Source organism: Acomys russatus, chromosome 19, assembly GCF_903995435.1.
Source record: "Acomys russatus chromosome 19, mAcoRus1.1, whole genome shotgun sequence".
NCBI lineage: Eukaryota > Metazoa > Chordata > Mammalia > Rodentia > Muridae > Acomys > Acomys russatus.
In genome coordinates, this window is record NC_067155.1 from 10,938,130 (window position 1) to 10,962,581 (window position 24,452).

The 24,452-nt window shown below is 44.4% G+C and overlaps 2 protein-coding genes across 2 annotated transcripts in view; both read left to right on the forward strand.

The window, feature by feature from the left end:
- Window positions 1–1,387, forward strand: part of LOC127203183 (vomeronasal type-2 receptor 26-like) — a 13,829-nt gene extending 12,442 nt beyond the window's left edge. Inside the window, 1 exon segment of the mRNA XM_051161980.1 lies at window positions 411–1,387. Coding sequence (XP_051017937.1) covers window positions 411–1,387 — 977 coding nt within the window.
- A 2,696-nt stretch (window positions 1,388–4,083) lies between these two features.
- Window positions 4,084–17,673, forward strand: LOC127203547 (vomeronasal type-2 receptor 26-like). Its single transcript, XM_051162374.1, has 6 exons — window positions 4,084–4,292; window positions 6,590–6,881; window positions 9,396–10,193; window positions 12,184–12,423; window positions 15,238–15,361; window positions 16,751–17,673. The coding sequence occupies exons 1-6, from the start codon at window positions 4,084–4,086 to the stop codon at window positions 17,671–17,673; spliced, it is 2,586 nt and encodes an 861-aa protein (XP_051018331.1).
- The last annotated feature ends 6,779 nt before the right edge of the window (window positions 17,674–24,452 follow it).

The window sequence follows — 24,452 nt, forward strand, 5'->3', positions numbered from 1 at the left end:
AGTTGAATATGAACAGAACATAACATTCCTGGCTGTTTGAGCTACAGAGCTTACTCCTTAAACTGTGAAAATATGGAAATGCAAAATCAAATTGTCATCAAATTTGGTTTTGTATGAGGCCTCTCTTTTTCACTGTCAGAGCCCTCCTCTGTGTACTCTCATGGCAAACCTTATGTGTGTGTGTGTGTGTGTGTGTGTGTGTGTGTGTGTGTGTGTCTTTGTTTTGGTTTGCTGTTTGTTTTTGAGACATGGTATATAATGCAGCTCAGCCTGGCTTGTGGCTTAGTATTTTGATCAGGCTGACCTGTAACTGATAGAATTCCACCTGCCCCTTTCTCTCAAGTGATGAGATTAAGTGATGTGCAGCCACACCCAGCTCCAAGCCCCCATTCTGTGTCTGTCTCCCATAGACATGAAGAGATGTCTTCAGTGCCCCAAGGAGCAGTACTCAAGCCACACCAGAGACCGTTGCCTGCCCAGGACAGAGATCTTCCTGGCCTTTGAGGAGCCACTGGGATTCATACTGGCTCTGGTGTCAATCTTCCTGTGTGGTATGGCTGTCCTAGTCCTTGGAGTGTTCCTGAAGCATCGGGACACACCTGTGGTGAGGGCCAACAACAGAGCTCTCAGCTACTTACTCCTGATATCTCTTTCCCTCTGTGCCCTGTGTGCCTTGCTGTTCCTAGGCCGACCCACTGTCACCACGTGCCTTCTCCGTCAGACCACCTTTGCCGTGGTGTTCACGGTGGCTGTCTCCTCTGTTCTGGCCAAGACTGTCACAGTGGTCCTGGCCTTCAGGGTCACCAGGCCAGGGGGCAGGATCCGGGTATGCCTGAGCCCTGGTGCTTCCTCCTCAGTGGTCCTCATTGCTTCCTTAATTCAGGTTGTTCTTTGTGGGGTCTGGTTGGCCACCTCCCCACCCTTCCCACACAGGGACATGGTGTCGAGTCCCCAGCACATTGTCATCCAGTGCCAGGAGGGTTCTGGCACCACCTTCTTCTGTGTGCTTGGCTACTTGGGCTTCCTGGCAGGGGGTACCTTCTCTGTGGCTTTTCTGGCCAGGGCCCTGCCAGATGTCTTCAATGAGACGAAGTTCCTCACCTTCAGCATGCTGCTGTTCTGCAGTGTCTGGACAGCCTTCCTGCCCCTGTACCACAGTGCCCAGGGCAAGTCCACTGTGGCTGTAGAAATCTTCTCCATCCTGGCTTCCACTGCTGGGCTTCTGGGTGGCATCTTCATCCCCAAGTGCTACATCATCTTGCTGAGGCCCGAGAAGAACACCCCTGCCTGGCAAGTTCAAGGCCATCAGGCACAGCAAGATAGGAAGGGGGCGATGCTCCAGAGAAGGTGTCTTCCCAGGTCCACACCACAAAGCCTCATGACTTAGTGCTGGGTGCTGTCACCAGAACCTCATGCATGGTTCTGGCTCACTGCTTCTCTGTGGATCTAAAGTTATTTAAAGGACAGCTAAGATGAAAATGAGACACTGAGAACAAAGCACTAATGACTGCTGTATTTAGAGTTGACATATAGATAGTCACTGACTGTTTTCTCCATATATACTGCTGAACATTATTGGAAGTGGGTATAGAAGGCCCCATATATGCTAAAAGTTTTGGAAGTGGGTATGGAAGGACCCACATATGCTAAAAGTTATTGGAAGTGGGAAAAGAAGGACCCAAATAGGAAAGGAGTTTCACAACACACCAACAGAGCCAACGAATCTCGGCCATGCCATGCAGGGTGACTGATGCACCAACCAAGGACCAGGCATGCATAGGACCTAAGTGCCTAAGGTGTAGGCAATACATAGCTCAGTATCAATGTAGGTCACCTAATAAGGGTGCCAGGACTGTCTCTCGCATATTACCGATCTGTCTTTTTTGTTTGATAGGAGCAGAACTGGGGATTGAACCTTTCACTGAGAGTTCCTTCACAGACTTACCATGTGACTTAGCAATCTCAGTCTTAGACTTATTTCCAAGAAAAATAAACCATGTCTGTTAAAGACTGTAAATAAATCTTTGTAGAAGCATTATTTATATACTGAAAGTTGAAATACTTTTTATGTTATGCAGTTGATGAATCTTTGGTATGGCTTAGGCAATTACTAATATATCATTCATCAATATGAAAAAAAATGTAAGAATAATTAGAATACTGTCAGGTATGACTATGCCTTGAGAATTTTATACTGAGTTGTAGAATCCAGACAAAGAAAATCATATATCTTATATTCCGTTTTATGCAATACCCTCAAGAAGTGAACCCATAGAGAAATATATTAGACTGCTAATTTCCTGAGTTTGTCGGGGAGAGATTAGAGGTGAGGAGTGAAGTGTAATTGGTGCAGTCCTTCTTTCTGGTGTGAGAAGTTCTAAAATGCTAGCTGGGCCTAGAGAGATGGCTGTATGTTAAAGAATACTTACAGCTCTTCCAGAGGACCTCCGTTTGGTTGCCTGAACACATGTCAGGCGGCTCACAGCCAAATGTAATTCTAACTCCATGGAAACCACCACCTCTGGCCTCTGTGTGCACATGCACTCATATTCTTAAACCACTTCCCACAGGTATCTAAGAGTTAAAAAGTATTCATTACTAGTTATAAAAGAAAACAAATATACTAGATTGTCATCTTTTTTTATTCATTATTTGGGGCAGTCTAGCTGGCTTCCTACTTGGAGCACTCCACCTGTTTCTGCCTCCTGAGTGCTGGGATCTAAGTGTGCTCCCACATATGGAAAATTGTATAGTGGACATGGATGAATTGTACACTATGTGAATTACTGCTCAATAAAACTAGTGTGAAATGAATTGTCAATGTATTACATAACGTTCCTAATATTCTTCTATCTGAGAAAAGGCCAAACTATTGAAAGTGAATTCTAAATAAGTGTAGTGTGGTATACGAGTGAGCTGGAATTATTACTGACGTATTCTATATCCCTGCAGTTTTATGTTTATTGATTCATACATTGGTGTGTTTGTGTGTGTTCCCTCCGTGTCTGTGTCTGTGTCTTTGGACATGGACATGCCACAGCACATATTTGGAGGTCAGAGGGAAGGTTCCAGAAGTCAGTTCTCGTCTCAAGTCATGGACGTGAGGATTGAGTTGGGGTCTTTTGGCATAGCGGGATTATGTTATGAAATTATACTTATCATTTGGAATAACAAAGTCTGGAATTTGCCTTCTTATATAAAATACTCTACTGTGTATGTATGAACTGTGTGTGTGTGTGTGTGTGTGTGTGTGTTGGATGCAATAGCTTCTATGTGGAGTCAGGGAACAACTTTGTGGAGTTTTTTCTCTTCCTCTGTGCTTGTATGTGTTCATGATATCAAACAGAAGACGTCAAGCTTGTGTATCAATTGAATCTACCTGGAGAGCCATCCTGCCAGGCTTGGTATTTGTTCTCCAATACAGATAAAAGTCTCAGTAGCCTGGAAGAATAGGGCATGACTCCAGGATGACAGGGGCATTGGTTGTTTTCTGCAGTTTGGTTTTTGTATGTCCAAAACTCCATCATAAAACATTTCAGAATCTTTTCTAAGGAACTGCAACGACCGCTAAGAACATGGGCTGGTGGATCAAACTATGCAAGAACGTGGGCAGGACAGTGCAGGGCTGTAGTGATTGACCTACATGCTAAAAATATTTTACTTTCAGCTACTGGACATGTTGCTCCCTGTCCCCACCTGGGGCCACTCTACAGATCAGTGCCTTGAGCACCCTGGGCACAGCTGCTCCTTCCCTTGCAGGCCCCTTAGGAGACAGCCGTGCCCATTGTCGCTCTCCCTATAGTCGCAGATGATGCCAAGATCTGTATCCCTGGATGCAGAGAGGCTAGGAACCCTCAGGAGAAGGCATACAACTTCTAATGGCTCTGGGGTTTTGTGGCCACCTAGTCCACCCACCTTTTAGGGAGCAATAATCTCCACACAGCCTGTGGACATAGAATTCCCAGTGTGGCCTTAATCTCAGGGACTCAATCAATGGCTATATTCCAGATAAAAGCCCCTTCACTGTTTGCCACTGCCCCATATGGGGCTGTCCTGCTCTTGGCAGTATGGCTCTCAGCAGGCATGTGGCTGTGTACCCTCCTTTCTCTTGTCTTTGTCTGTGTCTCTGGGTCTGCCCTTCCTGGACCGAGAGCCTGGCTGTTGCCAAGGCAGAGCCCTCGCTTTGACCGTCCTGGAGATGTCACGGTGGGGGGCAGTTTCTCCATCTTTCACTTCTCTAATGGCACCATGTGTGATTTCAGTGCCCCACCGGCTGGGCTGCAGGCTTCAAGGTAAGTCCTTGTTGTGGGGCAGGAGTCTCTGAAAGCCAGAAGCAGCTTGAAAAGTTGTGTGAATCCTTGGAGAAGGGTTGATTCTCAGAATCCCAGCTAGATGGCCACCCCATTTTCTGTGTAGAAAGGTAATAGCTCTGTAGCTCTCCTTTTACACTGTCTCTCTCCCTCTATCTTTCTTGTTTCTACCATAGGCTGCTCCTGCACTGGCTGTAGTGTGTGTGCTCCTCAGCTCAGTGGATTCTTGAGTTTTTGTGTGTGCTTGCTACTCAAAAGGACGTCTAGGCAGGTGTGTGTGCTGAATGCCTAAATGTGTAATTAGTACGTTGTTTGTCAGTCCTCAGGCCCGATGGTTCTTCTCCAGTGTATTTCTTTTGCTCTTATTTGTCATGAGGTTCATGTTGCCTCAATTTTCTAGGTAATCAGTGCTGACCTTGAAGTTCTGATCTTCCTTCCTCCACCTTCTAGGTCCTGTGACTATAGCCATGTACTTCCACAGTTGGCTTATGAGGCTCAAAGTCCATGAACTGAGCCATAGCTAAAAGCTTCCTTTGCCCATTCTTGTCCCAGATTTTCTAACTACTGTTGCACACAGTAGTTCCCAACTCAGCCTTATGGTTTATATTATTATTTTTAAAGTCTTAATATCTTTTTTTTAATTGTTGCTGTGGCTGAGCACGGCCATTCCCATACCATAAGGAAATACATGCACAACGTAGACAACAGACACACAGACACAGACACACAGAAACACATACACCCAGACTTAAAGACACACACACACAGCTCGACACAGACACACAGGCACACGTCCCCACACACAGACATACACAGAAACACACTGACACAGACACACACACACATGCACCCAGACACACGCCACACAATCACACACACTCATGCGACACTAAACGTGTTTGAAGTCGATACCAGAGGTCAGCATCTGGCTTACATATGCATGCATGCCCATACACAAGTAAAAGAAGTTCAAAGTCATTCTCAGCTCTCTAGTGAGTTGGAGGTTATACTAGCTGATGTGAAATCTTTTCCTCATCTAAAGTCAAATGTACTCTCAGCATTAACATATTTAACATTTAATTGAAGCATACAACTTCAGTTGGGTATGGTGGCATGTGCCTTCTATTCTAGGTTTCAGGACCCAGGGAGGCAGGTGGATCTCTGTGCCTTCCAGGCTAGGTAGCAATACAGAGGGAGACCCTGTCTCACCCTCCACATATATATTTTGCTTTCTTTACTCCATTGTATGCCTCCCATATGCACCCCTTTCAAATTCATGGCCTTTCTTTAATTATTGTTGCTGCATAAATGTTCCAATGAATATATGAAAAATGTCTAAAGGTGACATTTTGCACAATCTTGGTGTTGACTGTACGCATATGCGTTAAAATGTATTAGATTTGTTCTTTGACAATTTTATATATTTATATAGTATATTTAGTTTATTCTATTCTCCTATCCTCTCTTATTTTCCTTCCAAACCTGTCATTTCCTATTCCTCTCTGCAGGTCCATTTCTGAAATTGATGCCTTTTGGTTTTGTACCCATTGATAGAAATCACGGTCATCTGTGTGGCTTCTGGTTTGGACCTGTCCACTGGAGCTTGGCCAGTTCAATATGTAGGTGCATAGAGAGAAAATGACAGCCTTCATACCCACCAAATACATCAGTTGCCAAAAGTTCAGCAGGGAGGAGTAGTGTCCCATGTGGAATTGCCCCACTCATGATTGGCTGTTGAAGGCTCAGGCTTGTGCAGTCCCAATGCCGGCACCTGAGCTGCTGTGAGATCATGTGTGCAGTGTCTCAGTCATGTCCGAAGACCATATTTTAAATCCCTTCCCTCTATCCTCTGACTTTCCGAAATCAATGTTAGGTACAAATAACTGTATCCTACCATATTATTCAATCGGTTATTTTCCTTCTTTCCTTGAGATAAGGTCTCCTGTGTAGCTCTGGCTGCCTGGAACTAGCTATGTAGATGATGCTCTGGTCTCTGACTCACAGAGTCTCTGTCTCTTGACAGCTGACAATACACATGTGTGCCATCAAACCCAGCTTATGCACTAGATCTTCAAATATTGCCCTTGTCTAGAAACATTTCCCTTGATTATCTTCTGCACATCCCTTGTGGACTCCCTTGGACTGTTCTGAGCCCTGCTCCTATGCACATCTGTGCACAAGTATCTGTGCAGAAGTGTGTTTATACTTGAATCACAGAGTTTATTCTTGTTGCATTTACCGCATAATGAGTGATAAATGTGGTCTTCTCTTTCCCTCAGTGTCTCCAACTGGGGCTACAGGGTGGCCCAGAGTTTTGTGTTTGCCATTGAGGAGATTAATAGGAGTGCTCACTTGTTGCCCAATGTGACCCTGGGCTTCTCCATTCGAAACTCTGGGGACTCAGTACATGGAGCCCTCCACGAAACGATGAGCTTTCTCACAGGGCAGGAGGATCCCATCCCCAACTACGTGTGTCAGCATGGCTCTCCTCAGGCCGCCTTGGTTGGGGACACACGGTCATCGCTGTCTGTGTCCATGGCCAGACTTCTGGGACTGTACAAGTTTCCTCAGGTGAGTTGCTCATAGCCTTATTCCTTCATGAGTGCAGTGCCATCCCTTAGTGAGGATGTGAAATTGATGGTGATGTTCACAGTAGTGAGGAGCTTCACTGTGGTGCCAGGTTCCCTGAAATGTTCTCCATTTCCAACCTGGTTCTCTTCTCCATGTCTGCATAGTTTAGAGAGAACTATAGTCCCCCTGCATTGACAAGGAAACTTAAGATAATACAAAATTCAAACCTATATTTCAAAAAATTTACTTATTTTTATCTTATATATGAATCTTTTGTGTACACACACACACACACACACGTTTTTACGAAGTATCTATTGAAATCAGAAAAAGATATTGGAGCTGCAGTTACTGATGTGTTTTATCTGCTATTTGTGTGCTGCAAATTGAACTCAGGATCTCTAAAATAGTAGCAAATATCCACCTATCTTGGCCCATGAGTTTTGCTGTGCAGTAGGGAATCACACAAATGTGTCTAGCTTCAGGTCCAGGAAGGCCTCTTCTGGCCTCCTCCCACACCTGTGGCACAAAGTCACAAAGAGATATACACACATATGAGTTTGCTGTATGCAGTCTTCATGGAGCTGAGGTGACAGGTTTAAAGGGGTCACCAAGTTGTTACATACATACGTGGATCTGAGTTCCTATACTTTTGGTTTTGTCGCAAGTGCTTTTAGCCTTGAGGCGTCTCTCTTTCTTCTCACATTTAGGTATATTTAAAGCAGTAGAAAATCCATATTTCTACTCTGTACATAATGACACAGCCAAAGCCAATCTTCATTTTTGTTTTTAAAGTATGTGTGTGTGTTTGTGTATGTATGTGTGTGTGTGTGTGTGTATTGAAGCAGGGTTTCTCCTTGTAACCCAGGCTGCTCTAGTACTCTTGATCCTTTATCCTCAGATTCCTGAGTGCTGTGCACTATCATGTCCAGAACAAAAACTTGATGTTTATAAACTATGTCACGAATTTTTCTTTTTCATCTTATAGGGCTGCAAGAGAAACCTTAGTTAAATTTGAATTCCAGGGTGTGGAGAAATGACTCAGAGGTTAAGCAAACTGGTGGCTTCTTGCAGAGGACATAAGTTGGATTCCCACTACAGATGTGGAGTCTCACAATGATCTTAAACAACATTTCTATCAATGGGACTTCCATTTCTGTCCTTCATGGGCAGGAGACATACATGTAGTGCACAGTCATACATGCAGGCAGAACATTTATTCTTGGAAAATAATAAAAATTTGAGTTAAAAAGAAACAATCTTTTTAGACTAAGTTTGTCCAAATATTTCTATTAAAATATGATTTGTTTTCAATTAGTTATGTGTGTTTCGTTGGACAAACTTCTATAAAACATCATTGTTTGTCTACAATCCAAATGTAATCTTAATTTTTAATCTTTAATATAATGTCTCTTCTGGCAGTACCACCTGTTTGAGATGGAGTCAGCCATATCCCTCCCCATGAACCAACTAGATGCTAGGGCCTTTGTGTAAAGACAGAATAATGTGTAATACCTTGTGGTGGCTGGAGAAGTTTTGTACTAATACCCTGAGGCAGAGAAGCCACAGCCTGTGTTGGTAAAACCAAAATAATGTCAGCAGCAACAACAACCTCCCACAGACATAGAACACCAACATTTACATCTTTATAAACTCATTTTTCCTGAGTGGATTGTGCTATCTATTCCTGGAAAAATTGAGAAATTTGACTCTCATTTCTCTCAGACTTGGGAAAGCATACAATGCTGGTTTGATAAGAGCCCATAGCTTATTGGTTCTTACTGGGGGACATCAAGATGGTTTATTGTGTAAAAATTCTTCATACCAAGCTTGATGACTTGATGACTTCAGTTTGTGCTTCTGGAACCCACATGATGGAAGAAAACCAGCCCTCTCAATTTATCTTCTTGCCTCTACATGTGCATCATCACAGACGGACAGATGGATGGACAGAAAGACAGACGCACTCGTGCACACACTTACACGTGAAATATCTAAAGCACAACCTTACATCGGTGGGCAAAACAGTCAGACTAAGCCTAGCTGCAGTGCAGGAAGAAATATGAGGGGCAGGGCGCTGGGCAGAACCCGAGAAGGGAACAGGGGAAGCTATGCCACAGGACTGTCTGGGATGATCACTAGTGAGGGGGTGTACAGATGCTTGGCAGAACCAGCAGACTTCCCAAAATGTCATCTCAAGCCTTAATCAAAATTACCTTTAGGTTTTAATAGACATTAATATATGTGTGTATATGTCTTTGTGACTATGTGCCACAGGTGTGGGAGGAAGCCAGAAGAGGCCTTCCTGGGCCTGAAGCTAGAGGCATTTATCTGGTTCCCATCACATGATGTTGGTGTTGGGAATCAATTATGGGTCTCCTGCTAGAACTAGAAGGATTCTGATTGGCTGGCCTTCTAGTTCCCTCACTCCTTCCTATATTTCAATCAGACCATTAGATTTCACTTAGTGTTGGCTGTCACCTACTGTCACGTTCCCTGGCTCTTCCTTGACAGATCAGTTACTCATCTTCACTGCCCAGCCTGAGTGACAAGATCCAGTTCCCATCCTTCCTTAGGACGCTGACTAGTGACCTTATATCCTCCCGTGCAGTTACCCAGCTGATAATTCATTTCCAGTGGTCTTGGGTGATCGTTCTGGCCAATGATGATGAGTTTGGGCAGCAGGCCAGCTCTCTGGCCACTGAGGTGCTGAGCCCAGCTGGTGTGTGCATTGAGTTCCACCTCTATGTCCCTTCTGATCAGTCCTTTGGGAAGATTGAAGAGACTGTCCAGAAGATGCAGAAATGCACCGCCAAGGTTGTTCTGATTTTCTTAAGCAACTCGAATTTTGAGTCCATCTTGTACGGTTTACTGGGTACAAATGTCTCAGGCCATGTGTGGGTCAGCACGGACACTCTGCACATGGCTCTCGCTCTGACTGTTCCAGGCATTTCCCAGGTCTTGCAAGGCACATTTGGCCTTCTGTATCACAGCAGCAGGGCAATTGGCTTCCCTGAATTCCTTGCTCAGCTGCGCCCTAGCCAGACCCCTGAAGACATGTTTATAAAGAAGTTCTGGGAGTTCACCTTTGATTGTTCATGGCCTCAGCAGAACAGCACAGTGACAGAGGGAGTTCATTTCTGCTCCGGGAATGAGAGTCTGAAACACAAGCGGCATCCTTTCCAAGAACTGAGTAAAATCGATGCTGCCTACACAGCTGTCTACAGCATTGCCCATGTCCTGCATGATGTTTTATCCTGTGGGCACCAGAAAAGGAAATGTATGGACTCCCAGGACTTCCATCCCTGGCAGGTGAGAGAAGACATGAGCAGATGTGTGGAGGATTTAGTGATAGCCAAGACACAAGATGTATGTTTTTACTAAGCTACAGTGCTGTAGCAGACTGTATACTAAAGCTGTGCCATCTCATCCTTGTTACTGAGATGGATCTGAGAAGCAGCCTTGGACATGTGGTCCATGTTTATGTATGATCTCAGAGGAGTCCATTCCCTGTCGTGTTGATTGACATAGCACATTCAGTTTGTTTGTAAAACTGATATTTCAGAGAAGTGTTCCAGGTTTGAGCTTTCATAAACAGAGGACATTTTTTAGCATATGCATTCTTCAAATCCAAAATTCAAAGGGACATTTGGTGCACGGGTGTGGACACATGTGTGTAGGCGTACTGACACAGATGGGTCCAGTGTTCCCATATGTGTACATCCATGTGGTAAGGTCTGAGGATGATGTGAGATATTACCTTTCAGTTACTTTTCTACCTTATTATTTGGAGCATGACCTCTCACTTAACCATAGAACATGTTTGTGTGGCTAGTGTTCCTAGCCAGCCTGCTCTGGACATCTCTTGTCTCCATCTCTGAGGATGTAATTACCAAAAGGCTTCTTTATATACCTGGCATTTAGGTGTTTTGTAGATATTTGAAATCCCAACATCATGTTTGTATGGCAAAAGCTTTAATCTCTGAGCCAGTATTCATGTCCTCACCTAGTTTTCTATTTTAAAATAGAGCATTTCATACATTTACATAATAAATATAGGTTATTTTGTTCTGTTTGTCTGTCTAACTATCTGTCTGTCTGTCTGTCTAACTGTCTATCATCTATCTTCAAGCTTCTCTAATAGACTCCAGGCAGCATAAGCCCACATCTGCAAGAACCTTCTGAGAATCACTTTGCTCATTATTGAGATAAAGTGGAGGTGGTGGCTAAGAGGGGGTACATTTTCATACCCATCGTTCAGCTTCCCTGTGTGCTTGGTGAGGATTCATGTGGTTTTGGACCAGTAGAACAGTTATAGTTCTTGGCATTTCGGCTGAGTTTGCCTAATTATGATTTACAGGAGGCTGGGCTTGGTGACTCTTGTCTATCATCTTAGCACACAGGAACTTGAGGCCATAGAATCTTGAGTTCAAGGCCAACCTATAGTACAAAGCAAGAACCTGTCCAAAAAATATCATATGTGAGGGTGGCAATGTCTGCTTCTGGCCTATGATGAAGATATAAGGTAGATGAAAGAGTGAGGAGTGTGTGAAGGAAAATGAGAGGCGGAGAGGTTGAAATACCAGAGTTGCAGAGAAGAGGACAAGAAACCTCTCCACGGGAAGACAGCGTTGTTGATGTCAAAGACAGCCTTTATGAGCACCATAGAATTGAGACAAATAAGAAGAGTCATATGGATGTGAGTGAAGATGTGTGACAGAGTGGTCTGAGTGATTGGGAGGCCTCAGTGGGCTGGGTCCAGTCTGTGGAAGATATAAGTGTTTGGCATCTAAAGAGTGTGGTGGGATGGAAGGCTGTGCAGAATAGTGCACAGCCAAATGAGACCCTAGAGCCAGCACCACATTGAGATGTTTCTGGGTTTAATTTTAAGGGTGGCGAGATTATTCAGTGGGTAAAGGCACTTGTCCCCAAGCTTAAGAGCAATTCCTGAGTCCCTCATGGCAGGAGCAGGAGAAAATATTCCTGAGAGTTACTCTCTGAATTTTGCAATGTGAATGAGATGTACACACACACACACACACACACACACACACACACACACACACACACACACACACACAGAGTATATTATATTTAAAAATCTCAGTATAAAATATTATGAAGTGTTATTGAATTAAACCTAGAATTTTTTTATTTCTGAAAATATCACAGTTCCTTGAACCCCATTACAACTACTGAAGCCATATTTTGATGGAAGTTGCTCAGTATCACTGCAGAGGCCATATAGAGAAGACCTAGGACAGTCCCAGCCCAGTCCACAATATCTTCTTTTCTTCCTCAGCTGCTTCATGCCCTCAGAAAGGTGCACTTCAAGACTCCTGATGGAAGTGAGATTATGTTTGATGACAATGGAGATTTGGTGACAACGTTTGACATTTTCCATGGGCAGAAGACCCCTGAGGGTGTATTCCATTTGGTCAACGTAGGCACGATAGACCCTCAGGCTTCTTCTGAGAACAAAATGATGGTCCATTTGAAGGAAGATCTCCACGTGAGTTGCCTGAATGCAGAGCTGACTCTTGTCCTAGAGTGTTAAATTCTCTGGGGAATTCCAAGTTCAGGGTTCCTCATCCCTCCTTGGTCATGAAGGGGACGTGGCTCTGGATTGGGCCAGTCAGTCATAAGCGATGATGTTCTTTATCTAATAAGAGACCTTTCTCTGAATGATACTGACTGAGCAGAAAAATAAATACATCAGAGCTGCTGTTGGAGAGATGGCTCATTGGTTAGTGTTTGCTACACAAGCACAAAATCTAGGCTGTGGTCCTCCAGAACATGTGTACATGCTGAGTGGGCAGGGTGGTACCTGTAATTTCATTCTTGCATGGTGGATACAAGGAGATAGCAAAGGAAGCCAGTTAGTAATAGTAACCATATCAGCGAATTCTGGGTGTTTACTTTGAGCGTCTACTTCAATGTGCATAGTGGAAAAGTAAAGAACGACGATTTGCAACATTAACACTGGTCTCACATGCACTTGTCCACACATTCTCATCATCCCACGTAGATGTTTTGAGGCACATACACATACTTACACCACACAAACTTGTGAAAAATGGGGAAAAAGAACATACCGGCCTCTGCAAACAGAATCAGAAATGGCACCTGGAGATATTTTGAGAGTGTTTTCATTTTCTGCTCTTTGAAGAGGAAGATAGTGACACACTGAGCTAAACGTCTTCCCATGTACCATCTGTGAGGTTTAATCAGAAGAATCTGCTTACGTAATGTTTTAGATTTCCCCCGGCCATGGCAAATTTCCAAGGAACAGTGTGAAGTGAGGAAATGTTTTTATTGACTTGTGGTTTTAGAGTTTTGAGGTCAGGATGATCCATTGCTTTGGTTGTGTGAGCTTGAGGTCATATGTCATGGCAGAAGCCATGTGTGGTGGAAGAGGTTTCCCAACTCCTGGTGACCATGAACTGGAGATATGCGGTTCCAGATAGATATGGTAGGAGAGCAAGTTATACCTTACCAGTGCACTGGCACCAAACCCACTTCTTCCAATTAGGGTTCACTTTTATTTCCAACATCGACAGTAGTTCTTCAGGTCATGAATCCAGTGAGAAATTAATGTATTGACTAGGTCAGATGCCTCAAGATCCCATCATTCTTCAAAAAACCCAGCATCTGGTGACTAGTAGTCCAACACACAAGACTTTGGAAACCTGTGATGCTCACATCCTGATGATTATTAACAAAATGATTGGCTGTTTTGAGATAGGCATGCCTATGTGTGCTGTCTTGTGCATGGAAACGTCTCAGCTTCCTGTCATATGCCAGTCGAGAAGAGTCCCATCTGATACCACTTTGTCTTACTTTGTTCTGGTGGCATCTCTAGTCAGTGGTCAGCTTAAGCCTTTCAACAAGAGGAGTTTCCCTTTCATGTGTTACTCAAAGAACAAAGGACACATGCTAAGTGGTCAGAGGGTTCTCATGAAAGGCCTTTTATTGGCTTGATCTGGGAGGGATTTCTCACCTCTTCTGTTGTGGCAGAGATCTCAGCACCACACACTTCCCTCTTCATAACCCTTGCCTGTTGGTGGAGCCGTTTAAAGAGGGACTGGGACAGCTTGGTGATGGTGGTGCACACCTTTAATCTCAGCATTCTGAAGGTAGAGGCAGGAAGATTTGTTTGTGTACTTGGCCAAAGTGTTTTACAGAGCAAGTTCTGGGGAGGCTATGGGGAGAGAGAGAGAGAGAGAGAGAGAGAGAGAGAGAGAGAGAGAGAGAGAGAGAGAGAGAGAGAGACAGACAGACAGACAGACAGACAGAGACAGAGAGAGACAGAGACAGAGAGACAGTGACAGAGATGGAGAGAGACACAGACACACACAGAGAAAATAGAGAGAGATAGATAGAGAGACAGACAGACAGAGACAGAGAGACAGAGACAGAGAGAGAGACAGACACACACACAGAGATAGATAGATAGATAGATAGATAGATAGATAGATAGAAAGTTAGTTGATGGAGTCAATATGTACAGTTTAGCCATACTATCCATTACTTTTATAGTTTAAGCAAAAAAACAGGATAGCCAAACTGAAAATCTCAACAGCTGCACTAAAGAGGGAAACTGGGAAAAAGAAGAGTGAGAGCATTTTATTCTGAGTTAGACATGCAGTCCTGCAAGCAACCACAGGTCTGTAGAAGTCTTCAGAGAAAGAGAGAAAGGTAACAAGGGAAGCATGCCCAAACTGTGGAGTCCATGCAAAAGAAAGAAAAAGAGATAATAAGAAGATAAAGGAAAAATGCTGTTTTTCTGAGTCACTGAGGCAAGCAGGCTGCCATGACAGAAGGGCATGTGCTTCTCTAATGTCTCACAATACATGTCAGTCTTTCTCGATTTTTATTATGCACATTTGGAAGTTTTACTGGCATATATCTTTATGTATTGTGTCGTGTGTGCCTGTGGTGGTGAGAAGAGGGAATTGGACCCTCTGGAATGGAGTTACAGTGTGAGGTGCTATGTGGGTTCTGGGGATTGAACCCTGCTTCTCTGGAAGAGCAAGCAGCCTGTACTCCTGCTTGCTGGACTATTTCTCCAGTTGCAATACTTTCAACTGTTGATGTAGGAACCCAGAGAGCCTGGAGAGATAACACATCACACTGCTTAGCTAAATTTTTGAAGCCCTTAGCTAAGTAAGCTCGGTGTAGCCCTTCTTATATTACATATAATGGTACCTGTTCCATGTGACTCCTCTTGGAGAGACTTATATTCTGAAAGATGACCAATGTAGTGAGCTGAGAGGAACCTGTTGTGTTGTCAGAGTTACGTCAAGCATCTGTATCCCTAGAGATTCACCGGTGACACTATGTTCACTGTTACCAGGTGCCCACCTCAAACTGCAGTGAAAGCTGCCTTCCAGGGTTTAGCCAAGTTTCCCGTCCGGGAGCCCCCCACTGCTGTTTTGATTGCAGTCCCTGCCCCGAGGGACACTTTGCAGACCAAAGAGGTAAGGGCACGAGGAGCTGGAATCTGAGGGGTCCACAGGGCACTGTGAGCCTCCTTGTGTATTTCTCCATTGTGTTAGTCACTGTTCTCCTGCTGGGAAGGGACACCATGAGCAAGTGTGCTTTTGAGAAAAGCATTGAACTGTGGCCTTACTTAGAGTTTCAGGGGATGAGTCCATGAACCTCATGGCAGGATGGATGGTGGCAGGCACGCTGGAAGGCATGGTGCCCCAGCAGTAACTGAGAACTTATATTGTGCTCCACAGGCAGCAGGCAGGACAGTGGAGATTGGGCCTGGTGTGGGATTTTTGAACTCTCAATGGCTACTCACAGTGACCCACTTCCTCCTATAAGACTACACTTCCCAATCCATCCCGACAGTCCACCAACTAGGGATCAAACATTCAAATATGTGAATCTATGGGGACCATTCTCATTCTAACCCCCCCACCCTCGTGCTGAGATGTTGCAGTCTGTGCTTCCCTGTGGACTTCAGGTGGGAACACCATTGAGAAAGCTAGTCTTACAATTGTTTTTAGGTAAGTGCTTTATTGAGACAGAGACGTGAATAAACCACATTTTCACATCCTAATGAATTGTCTCTTCACACACACTGCACATCCCTTGTCCCCTGATGAAGAAAGACATTGTCATCAGATAATGGTGGTTCAGGAATTTAGTCCTAGCATTAAGAGGCAGAGGCAGGCTATGTCTTTGAATTTGAAACCAACCTGGTCTACAGAATGAGGTTACACTTTGGGACTTCTCTTGAAAATGAAAAAAAAAAAAAAAAAGGAAAGATGGAAAGAAAGGAGAGAAACAATAGATACCCACAAGCTTCTCCAGGTGTCATATAAACACCCTGACTTTCATTGACACTGACAAATTTCAGTTGCTGTTTAAACCTCCTGTAACTGGAGCTGCATGGTGGGTATCTTTTTTGTGACTTCTTTCTTTCTCTGTATGAAAAGTGTTCACCGCAGAGGTTGAGTGTGAACAGACCATCCCATTCCAGGCTGGTTGAACTACAGAGCTTACTGCTTTACTCTGCTGAAAGCTGGAAATGTAAAGTCAAGTTGGCCTGAGGGTTGGTGTTGTGTGAGGACTCATGATTGCACTGTCAGAGCCCTCCTCTGTGTGCTCTCATTACAAACCCTGTGTGTGTGTGTGTGTGTGTGTGTGTGTGTGTGTGTGTGTATTTCTTTAGGTTTGTTGTTTGATTTTGAGACATGGTATACAATGCAGCTCAGGCTGGCTTAGGGCTTAGTATTTTGGCCATGCAGACCTGGAACTGGTAGAATTCCACCTGCCTCTTTCTCTCAATTGCTGAGATTAAGTGATGTTCAGCCATCCCCAGCTCCAACTCCCTGTTCTGTGTCTGTCTCCCATAGACATGAAGAGATGTCTTCAGTGCCCCAAGGAGCAGTACTCAAGCCACACCAGAGACCGTTGCCTGCCCAGGACAGAGATCTTCCTGGCCTTTGAGGAACCACTGGGATTCATACTGGCTCTGGTGTCAATCTTCCTGTGTGGTATGGCTGTCCTGGTCCTTGGAGTGTTCCTGAAGCATCGGGACACACCTGTGGTGAGGGCCAACAACAGAGCTCTCAGCTACTTACTCCTGATCTCTCTTTCCCTCTGTGCCCTGTGTGCCTTGCTGTTCCTAGGCCGACCCACTGTCACCACTTGCCTCCTCCGTCAGACCACCTTTGCCGTGGTGTTCACGGTGGCTGTCTCCTCTGTTCTGGCCAAGACTGTCACAGTGGTCCTGGCCTTCAGGGTCACCAGGCCAGGGGGCAGGATCCGGGTATGCCTGAGCCCTGGTGCTTCCTCCTCAGTGGTCCTCATTGCTTCCTTAATTCAGGTTGTTCTTTGTGGGGTCTGGTTGGCCACCTCCCCACCATTCCCACACAAGGATATGGTCTCGGAACCCCAACACATTGTCATCCAGTGCCAGGAGGGTTCTGGCACCATCTTCTTCTGTGTGCTTGGCTACTTGGGTTTCCTGGCAGGGGGTACCTTCTCTGTGGCTTTTCTGGCCAGGGCCCTGCCAGATGTCTTCAATGAGACTAAGTATCTCACCTTTAGCATGCTGCTGTTCTGCAGTGTCTGGACAGCCTTCCTGCCCCTGTACCACAGTGCCCGGGGCAAGTCCACTGTGGCTGTAGAAATCTTCTCCATCCTGGCTTCCACTGCTGGGCTTCTGGGTGGCATCTTTATCCCCAAGTGCTACATCATTTTGCTGAAGCCTGAGAAGAACACCCCTGCCTGGCTAAAGCAAGGCCACCAGGCACAGCAGTGTAAGCAGTGTTAGACACTCCAGAGAAGGTGTCTCTCCAGGTCCTCACCACAAACCTTCATGGTCTCATCCGCAGGGGGAATCACCATAACTAACTGCATGGTTTTGTCTCACTGGTTCTGTGCAGATACAAAGGTAAAAGACAGATGACGATCGTTGTGAGATACTGAGAGGAAAACATTAATGACTGTTTGTCTTAGAGTGAATATACAGAGAGTTACTGAATTAACATTAACAGAATTATGACAGGTTGACTGGAGGAGTTAGGAAGATGGCTCGATGTGGAAATGTGCTTGACTAGTAGAATTTGATACCTGAGACTCACATGTTGGTGTGGTGAAATGACATCACCAATTGTCTCTGACCTCTTGCTAACCACAGGGCAACCTCCACATGGAGACTCACAAAACATAAATGCCAAGGTTTGAGAAGGGTGATGAGGTAAAAACGATGATGTCAGGGTTTGAGAGGTATATTATTGATCTTTTTTTTTTTTTTGGTTTTGACAGGAGCAGTACTAGGAATTGAACTTTTCACTGGCAGGTCCTTCACAGACTTACCATGTGATTTAATTGTTATTTGGCAATAATTTATTGCCTCTACAAAAGTTTAAATAAAAACTCTACAAAAATTCAGAATACAATCTGATATGGTCTTAAGGAGATAATAAGCTTCAGATCATCATGTGATTTAGCAATCTTGGTCTTAGATATATTCTCAAGAAAACTCAATCATGTTTGTAAAGACTGTAAATAAATCTTCTTTATAGAAGCATAATATATATATACATATATATGAATGTATATGTTCAACAAATGGTGATTGTTGTTTTTTTCAGTTTTTAATTAATTGATTATTTTTCATTGTACCCCATTTTAAATTTATTTACAGTTTTTAATATTAGTATTTCTTACATTTACGTTTATATTAGTACACATATATAAAATATACTAGGGGATATCCAAGATGGCGGCGAGCAGTGTGGACTGTGCTTAGAAGCTCCATTAAACAATTCAGGGAATTGCAGAGAATTCTGAACCAGTAACACTGAGGTCCCCTCACCACTGCAGTAGGAGTGCTCCACGGTTCGAAGGCCCCAGTGTGTAGAGGACCTGTGTGCCCCTGCACACGGGAGGATAGCGGAATTTTTCAGACAGGAGAGGCAGCACCAGTAGTGGTGGTGGTGACTGAGGTTTGCAGCTCAGAGCCCTCTGGCGGAGGCGATTGGTGTGGTGGTCAGTGGGAGTTGCAGCTGGAGAGGGGACTCTGGGCAGGATTTGGGCTGTGCCGTGTGGTTTGGGCTCTGTGTCGCAAGCTCAACTTGGCGCAGGGCTCGTGCTCTGAGACCCAAACTGGATTTGGTGTGCAGTTTCGCCCCAGAGACCGAAGCTTTCTCAGTGTGCAGTTCCACTGTGGAGACACTAGCTCAGCTCAGCGCACAGTTCCACTGTTTAGACACAGGCTGAGCTCAGTGCCTTTGCGGCCCCTGAGTCCCAAGCTCAGCTCAGCACACAGTTCCACCGCGGAGATGCTAGCTCAGCTCATGCAGTTCTGCCGCGGAGATGCAAGCTCAGCTCAGTGCAAAGTTCTGCAGCTGAGACGCAGGCTCAGCTCAGCGCAGTTCCGCCGTGGAGACACTAGCTCAGCTCAGAGCGCAGTTCTCCTGCTGTGACGCAGGCTGAGCTCAGCGTGCATATTGAGCCCAGAGTCCCTAGCTGGACTTGGTGGGTAGATTTGGCCCAGAGACTCTAGCTGAACTTTGCTTCCATCATGGCCCTGAGACTCTGGCTGGACTCTCTGTGCAGTTTAGGCTTAGAGTCCCGGGCTGAATTCAGCAAGCAGTTTGGGTCCAGAGTCCCTGGCTGAGCTCATTGTGCAATTCCACCCTCTGGCTGAGCTCGGCGTGCGATTTGGGGCCAGAGTCCCTAACTGTGCTTGGTGGGCAGATTGGGCCCAGAGAGTCTAGCTGAGCTTGGCAGGCAGTTTGGCCCCAGAGAACCTAGCTGAGCTCAGAGCGTGGGTGGAGGCTGGAGTCCCTGGCTGGTCTTGGCGGGCAGTCCCAGCCCTGAGACTCTGACTGGACTCAGTGAGAAGTTTGGGTCCTGAGATTCTAACTGACTCAGGGAGCTCAGTGTGCAATTTGGGCCAAAGACCCAAGTTGGACTCCGCGCTAATTGGACTAAGTGTGTGGAATAGGCCCTGAAACCCATTTGAGCCCAGAGACACAAACTGGACTCAGTGTGTGGCCGGTTTGGACCCTGTGACACTAACCTGGACTCTGCAAGCAGTCTGGGTCTTGAAATGCTACCAGGAACCACAGACCAGCAGAGCACCAAAGCTCAAAGACTAAGGAATTCTCAGGGAGAGAGGAGTAGAGTGGCCATCAGACCACGTCCACCTGACCTGCTTCAGTCCCTGGAGAGCTCTGGTGCTACAAGGGGATCCAGAAGGCTGTGGACACTTTGGCCTGACACAATGCACATTCAGAGATGCAGAATGATTGCAGGACCCACAGTATGGGGGAGCTGAGGATCACTAGCTGTGAGAGTCCAAAATGACAGGACTAGCCTCCTGCTATCCAGACCAGTGAAGCATCAGAGCTTCCGGCCTAGGGAAATCATGAGAAAACAGGTGAATCTATCATCAGACTCCCTCCACCCAACTCGAATAGCTACCCAACAAAAATAGAGACAGCAAGATGTCTAGAGGACAGTGTAAAAGCATATGCAAAAAACCCCAAAACAATATGGCGTCTCCAGATTCCATCTACCCCAAAGAAAACAACCCAGAGAACTCAAACACAATAGAAATACAAAAAAATGACCTTAAATCCTTAGTAATGGAGATGATAATGGAGGAAACAAATAAAATCGTAATTAGATGCAGAAAGATGCAGCCAAATAGGTGGAAGACATAAAAGAAGCCAGTAGAGAGGCACTGGAAAAGTTTCAGGAAAATACAAACAACCAGATGAAAGAAATCAATAAATCAGTTCAAGCTCTGAAGGCCTATAAAGAAGCAATGGAAGAAACTCAGGAATATACAAACAATCAGATGAAAGAAATCAAAAAATCAGTTCAAGATCTGAAGATGAAAATGGATTCAATAATAAACACACAGACAGAAGAAAAAGGGGAATGTGAGAGCTCAAAGAAGAAGACGAGCAACACAGAGGTGAGCTTTTCTCACAGAATCCAAGAGATGAAGGAACGAATCTCAGGTCTAGAAGATACAATCATAGATCTTGAAGCAACCATTAAAGAAAATGCTAAATCTGGAAAAATCTGACAGAAAACATCCAAGAAATGAAGGACACCATGAAAAGAAGAAATCTGAAGATAATAGGCATTGAAGAAATTGAAGATATCAGACTCCAAGGCCCAGAAACTATTCTCAACAAAATCATAGAAGTAAACTTTCCCAATCTAAAGAAAGAGATGCCTATAAACACACAAGAGGCCTACAGAACACCAAATTGAATAGACCAGAAAAGAAAAACTGCCCATCACATAATAATCAAAACACAAAATATACAGAACAAAGAAAAAATATTAAAGCCTGCAAGGGAAAAAGGCCAAATAACATTTAATGGCAAACCTATCAGAATTACACCTGACTTCTCAGCAGAGACCATAAAAGCCAGAAGGGCCTGGACAGAGATCCTGCAAACCCTAAGAGACCACAGATGCCAGGCCAGACTACTTTACCCAGAAAAACTATCAATAACCATTGATGGAGAAAACAAAATATTCCATGACAAAAACAAATTCAAACAGTACCTATCCAGAAATGCAGCTTTACAGAAGGTACTCGAAGGAAAACTCCATCCCAAAGGGACAAGCTACAACCTACAAGGAAATAGATAACTATCCCATGGCAAAAACACAACTACACAAATGCTCAACTGGAACCAACATAGCAGGTTACCAAGAAGAGACTTGATACCCTATGAACATATACAGGGGGAGGAAATCCCCCTCAGGAGCAGTCATAGGGGAGGGGAATAAGGGGAAAATGGGAGGGCGGGAAGAATGGGAAGATACAAGGGATGGGATAACCATTGAGATGTAACAAGAATAAATTAATAAACAATTACAGCAAACAAACAAACAAGGAATTCCTGAAATTTGTGGACAAATGGATTGAACTAGAAATGATCATAATGAGTGAGTTAACCCAGAAGCAGAAAGAGTCAAATTGTATATACTCACTTATATCTGCATACTAGCTCAAGGGGCATGTCCCATGAAAGTCTTCACTTACCAGGAAACTGGGACAGAGGGGAGGACATCCTATTGGGACTCTAGATGAGAGAAGCATGGGAGAATAGCAAAGTAGAAGGATCCAGCAGGTCCTAGAAACCTACAAGTAGAACATTATGATAGGCTGATTTGGGCGCAGGGGTCCCCCTCGAATTATGGCTCCAGTCAAGGACAATACAGGCCCTAAACTTCAAACTCCTACCCAGATCCAGCTAACGGACAAGACATTCTCCACAATTGAGTGCAGAGTGGGTTATGACTTTCACACGTACTCTGGTGCCTCACATTTGACCATGTCCCCTGGATGGGGAGACCTGGTGGCACTCAGAGGAAGGATATCAGGCTACCAAGAAGAGACTTGATACCCTATAAGCATATAAAAGGGGAAGAAGTCCCTTTCAGTCACAGTCATAGGGGAGGGGAGTAAGGGAAAATAGGAGGGAGGGAGAAATGGGAGGATACAAGGGATGGGATAACCATTGAGATGTAATAAGAATAAATTAATAAAATAAAATTGAAAATTTTAAAAAATAAATAAAATATACTAGATACAGCAAGAATAATCACAGAACAACCAGGAATTATATTCATGTTGCATTCATAGTGTGTTGGCTTTTTGCATTTGGCAACCTTGAAGAAAACATCTTTCCTATCTCCGTGAGTCTAAAATTCTGAATGTAGAGAGGATCCAAGATGGCAGCACCAAACACGCATGGTATCTGATCTGGAGGACAGAGACTAGGAACTCATCTGGGAGATATAGACCAGAAGACCTGAAGAGCCCTAGGTGAGAGGGTTCCACAAAGTATAGAGCACAAGTCGGTCCAGCTTTGGGCCATCCAACTGTCCCATGGAGGATGGGTGCCCAGTCCCTAGAGTCTGTGTTTACATGTACACATGTGCTCATATCACCACCCGTGATAAATTAAAAGAAAAGTATTTATTAGTCATTGTAAGGGAAAACAGATGTACTGTAAATCGTCCTCCCCCCTTTTTTTTTGTTTTGGACAAACTGTGTTCTCATCAGCCAGGCTGGCTTCAGACTTACAGCACCCCCTCACCCCCTCCTGCTTCAGCCTCCTGAATGCTGGGATCTAGGTGTACTTCTACACATGGAAATTTTCATAATGAAAATTGAAAAATTGCACACTATGTGAATTATGTCTCACTAAGATAGTATGAAAAGAGAATTATCAATCAATTACAGAGTTTGAACTTTCATTATATTCTGATTTCCAAAAAGTGGTCAAACTATTGAGAGTGAATGTTAAATAACAATAGGGTGAAATATCAATGAAACAGATTATTACTGATATATTTTAGTTTTAAATTTTATATTTATTGATTGATAGATTGGTGTGTATGTGTGCATTCCCTCCGTGTTTGTGTCCATTTCTTTGGACATGGGCATTCCACAGCATATATTTGGAGGACAGAGGGCAAGTTACAGAAGTCAGATTTTTCCTGCCGTGTATGGGACTTGACAATTTAGCGATGGTCCTCTGGCTTGGCAACACGTGCCTTTACATGATAAGTTGCTGAGCCAACCTTGTGAATCTCTTTTTATCTTCGATAATGGAATTACGGTTATGTTAGAAAATTATACTTATCATTTGGAATAACAAAGTCTGGAATTTGTCTTCTTACATAAAAATTATCTATTGTGTATGTATAAAGTGTGTGTGTGTCTGTGTGTGTGTGTGTGTGTGAGAGAGAGATGGCTTATATGAGGAGACACATGACAACTTTGTAGAGTTGTTTCTTTCCTTCTGCCTTTATGCGAATTTGTAAGATAAAACACAGGTATTGAGGCTTGTGTATCACATGAATTTACCTTCTGAACCTGGCTAGTCATGGGATTTGTTTCAAATATAGAAAAAAAAAACACTCAGTAGTCTGGGAAGATTGGTCATGACTTCATGATGACAAGGGCATTTATTGTGTTCCTGTAGTTTGGTTTTTGGTATGTCCAATTTTTTCATCATAAAACATTTCAGAAAATTCCCAAGGGAACTACAAAGAGCACTAAGAAAATGGATCCTCCCTAGTGGACCAACCTAGTATACAAAGATGGAGGGACAATACAATGGCTATAGTGATTGAAATTCACGCTTTAGCTACTGGACATTTTGCTTCTTGCAGCCCCTTGTGGCCTCCCTACAAATCAGTGCCCTAAGCACCCTGGTTACAGCTGCTCCTTCCCTTGCAGGTCCCTCCGGAGACAGTTGAGCCCGTTGACACTCTTCCTATAGTCGCAGGTGATGCTAAGATCTGTAGCCCTGGTTTCAGAGAGGCTAGGAAACCTCAGGAGAAGGGGATAAAACTTCTAATGGTTCTGGGATTTGGTGGCCACCCACCTCCACCACCTCAGGATCAATAATCTCCACACACCCTGTGGGCCTAGAGATCCTAGTGTGACCTTATCCTCAGGGACTTGATCAAGGGCAATCTCCCAGATAAAATCCCCCTTCACTGCTTGCCACTGCCCCATATGGGGCTGTCCAGTCATTGGCAGTCTGGCCCCCAGCAGGC

What these genes read in the sequence shown, in the direction of transcription:
- LOC127203547 (XM_051162374.1), top strand. Translation starts at nt 4,084, where the DNA reads ATGTGGCTGTGTACCCTCCTTTCTCTTGTCTTTGTCTGTGTCTCTGGG. An exon ending in GACTGTACAAGTTTCCTCAG is followed by an intron (nt 6,882 to 9,395) that starts GTGAGTTGCTCA and finishes CTTCCTTGACAG; the next exon opens with ATCAGTTACTCATCTTCACT. An exon ending in TGAATGCAGAGCTGACTCTT is followed by an intron (nt 12,424 to 15,237) that starts GTCCTAGAGTGT and finishes CACTGTTACCAG; the next exon opens with GTGCCCACCTCAAACTGCAG.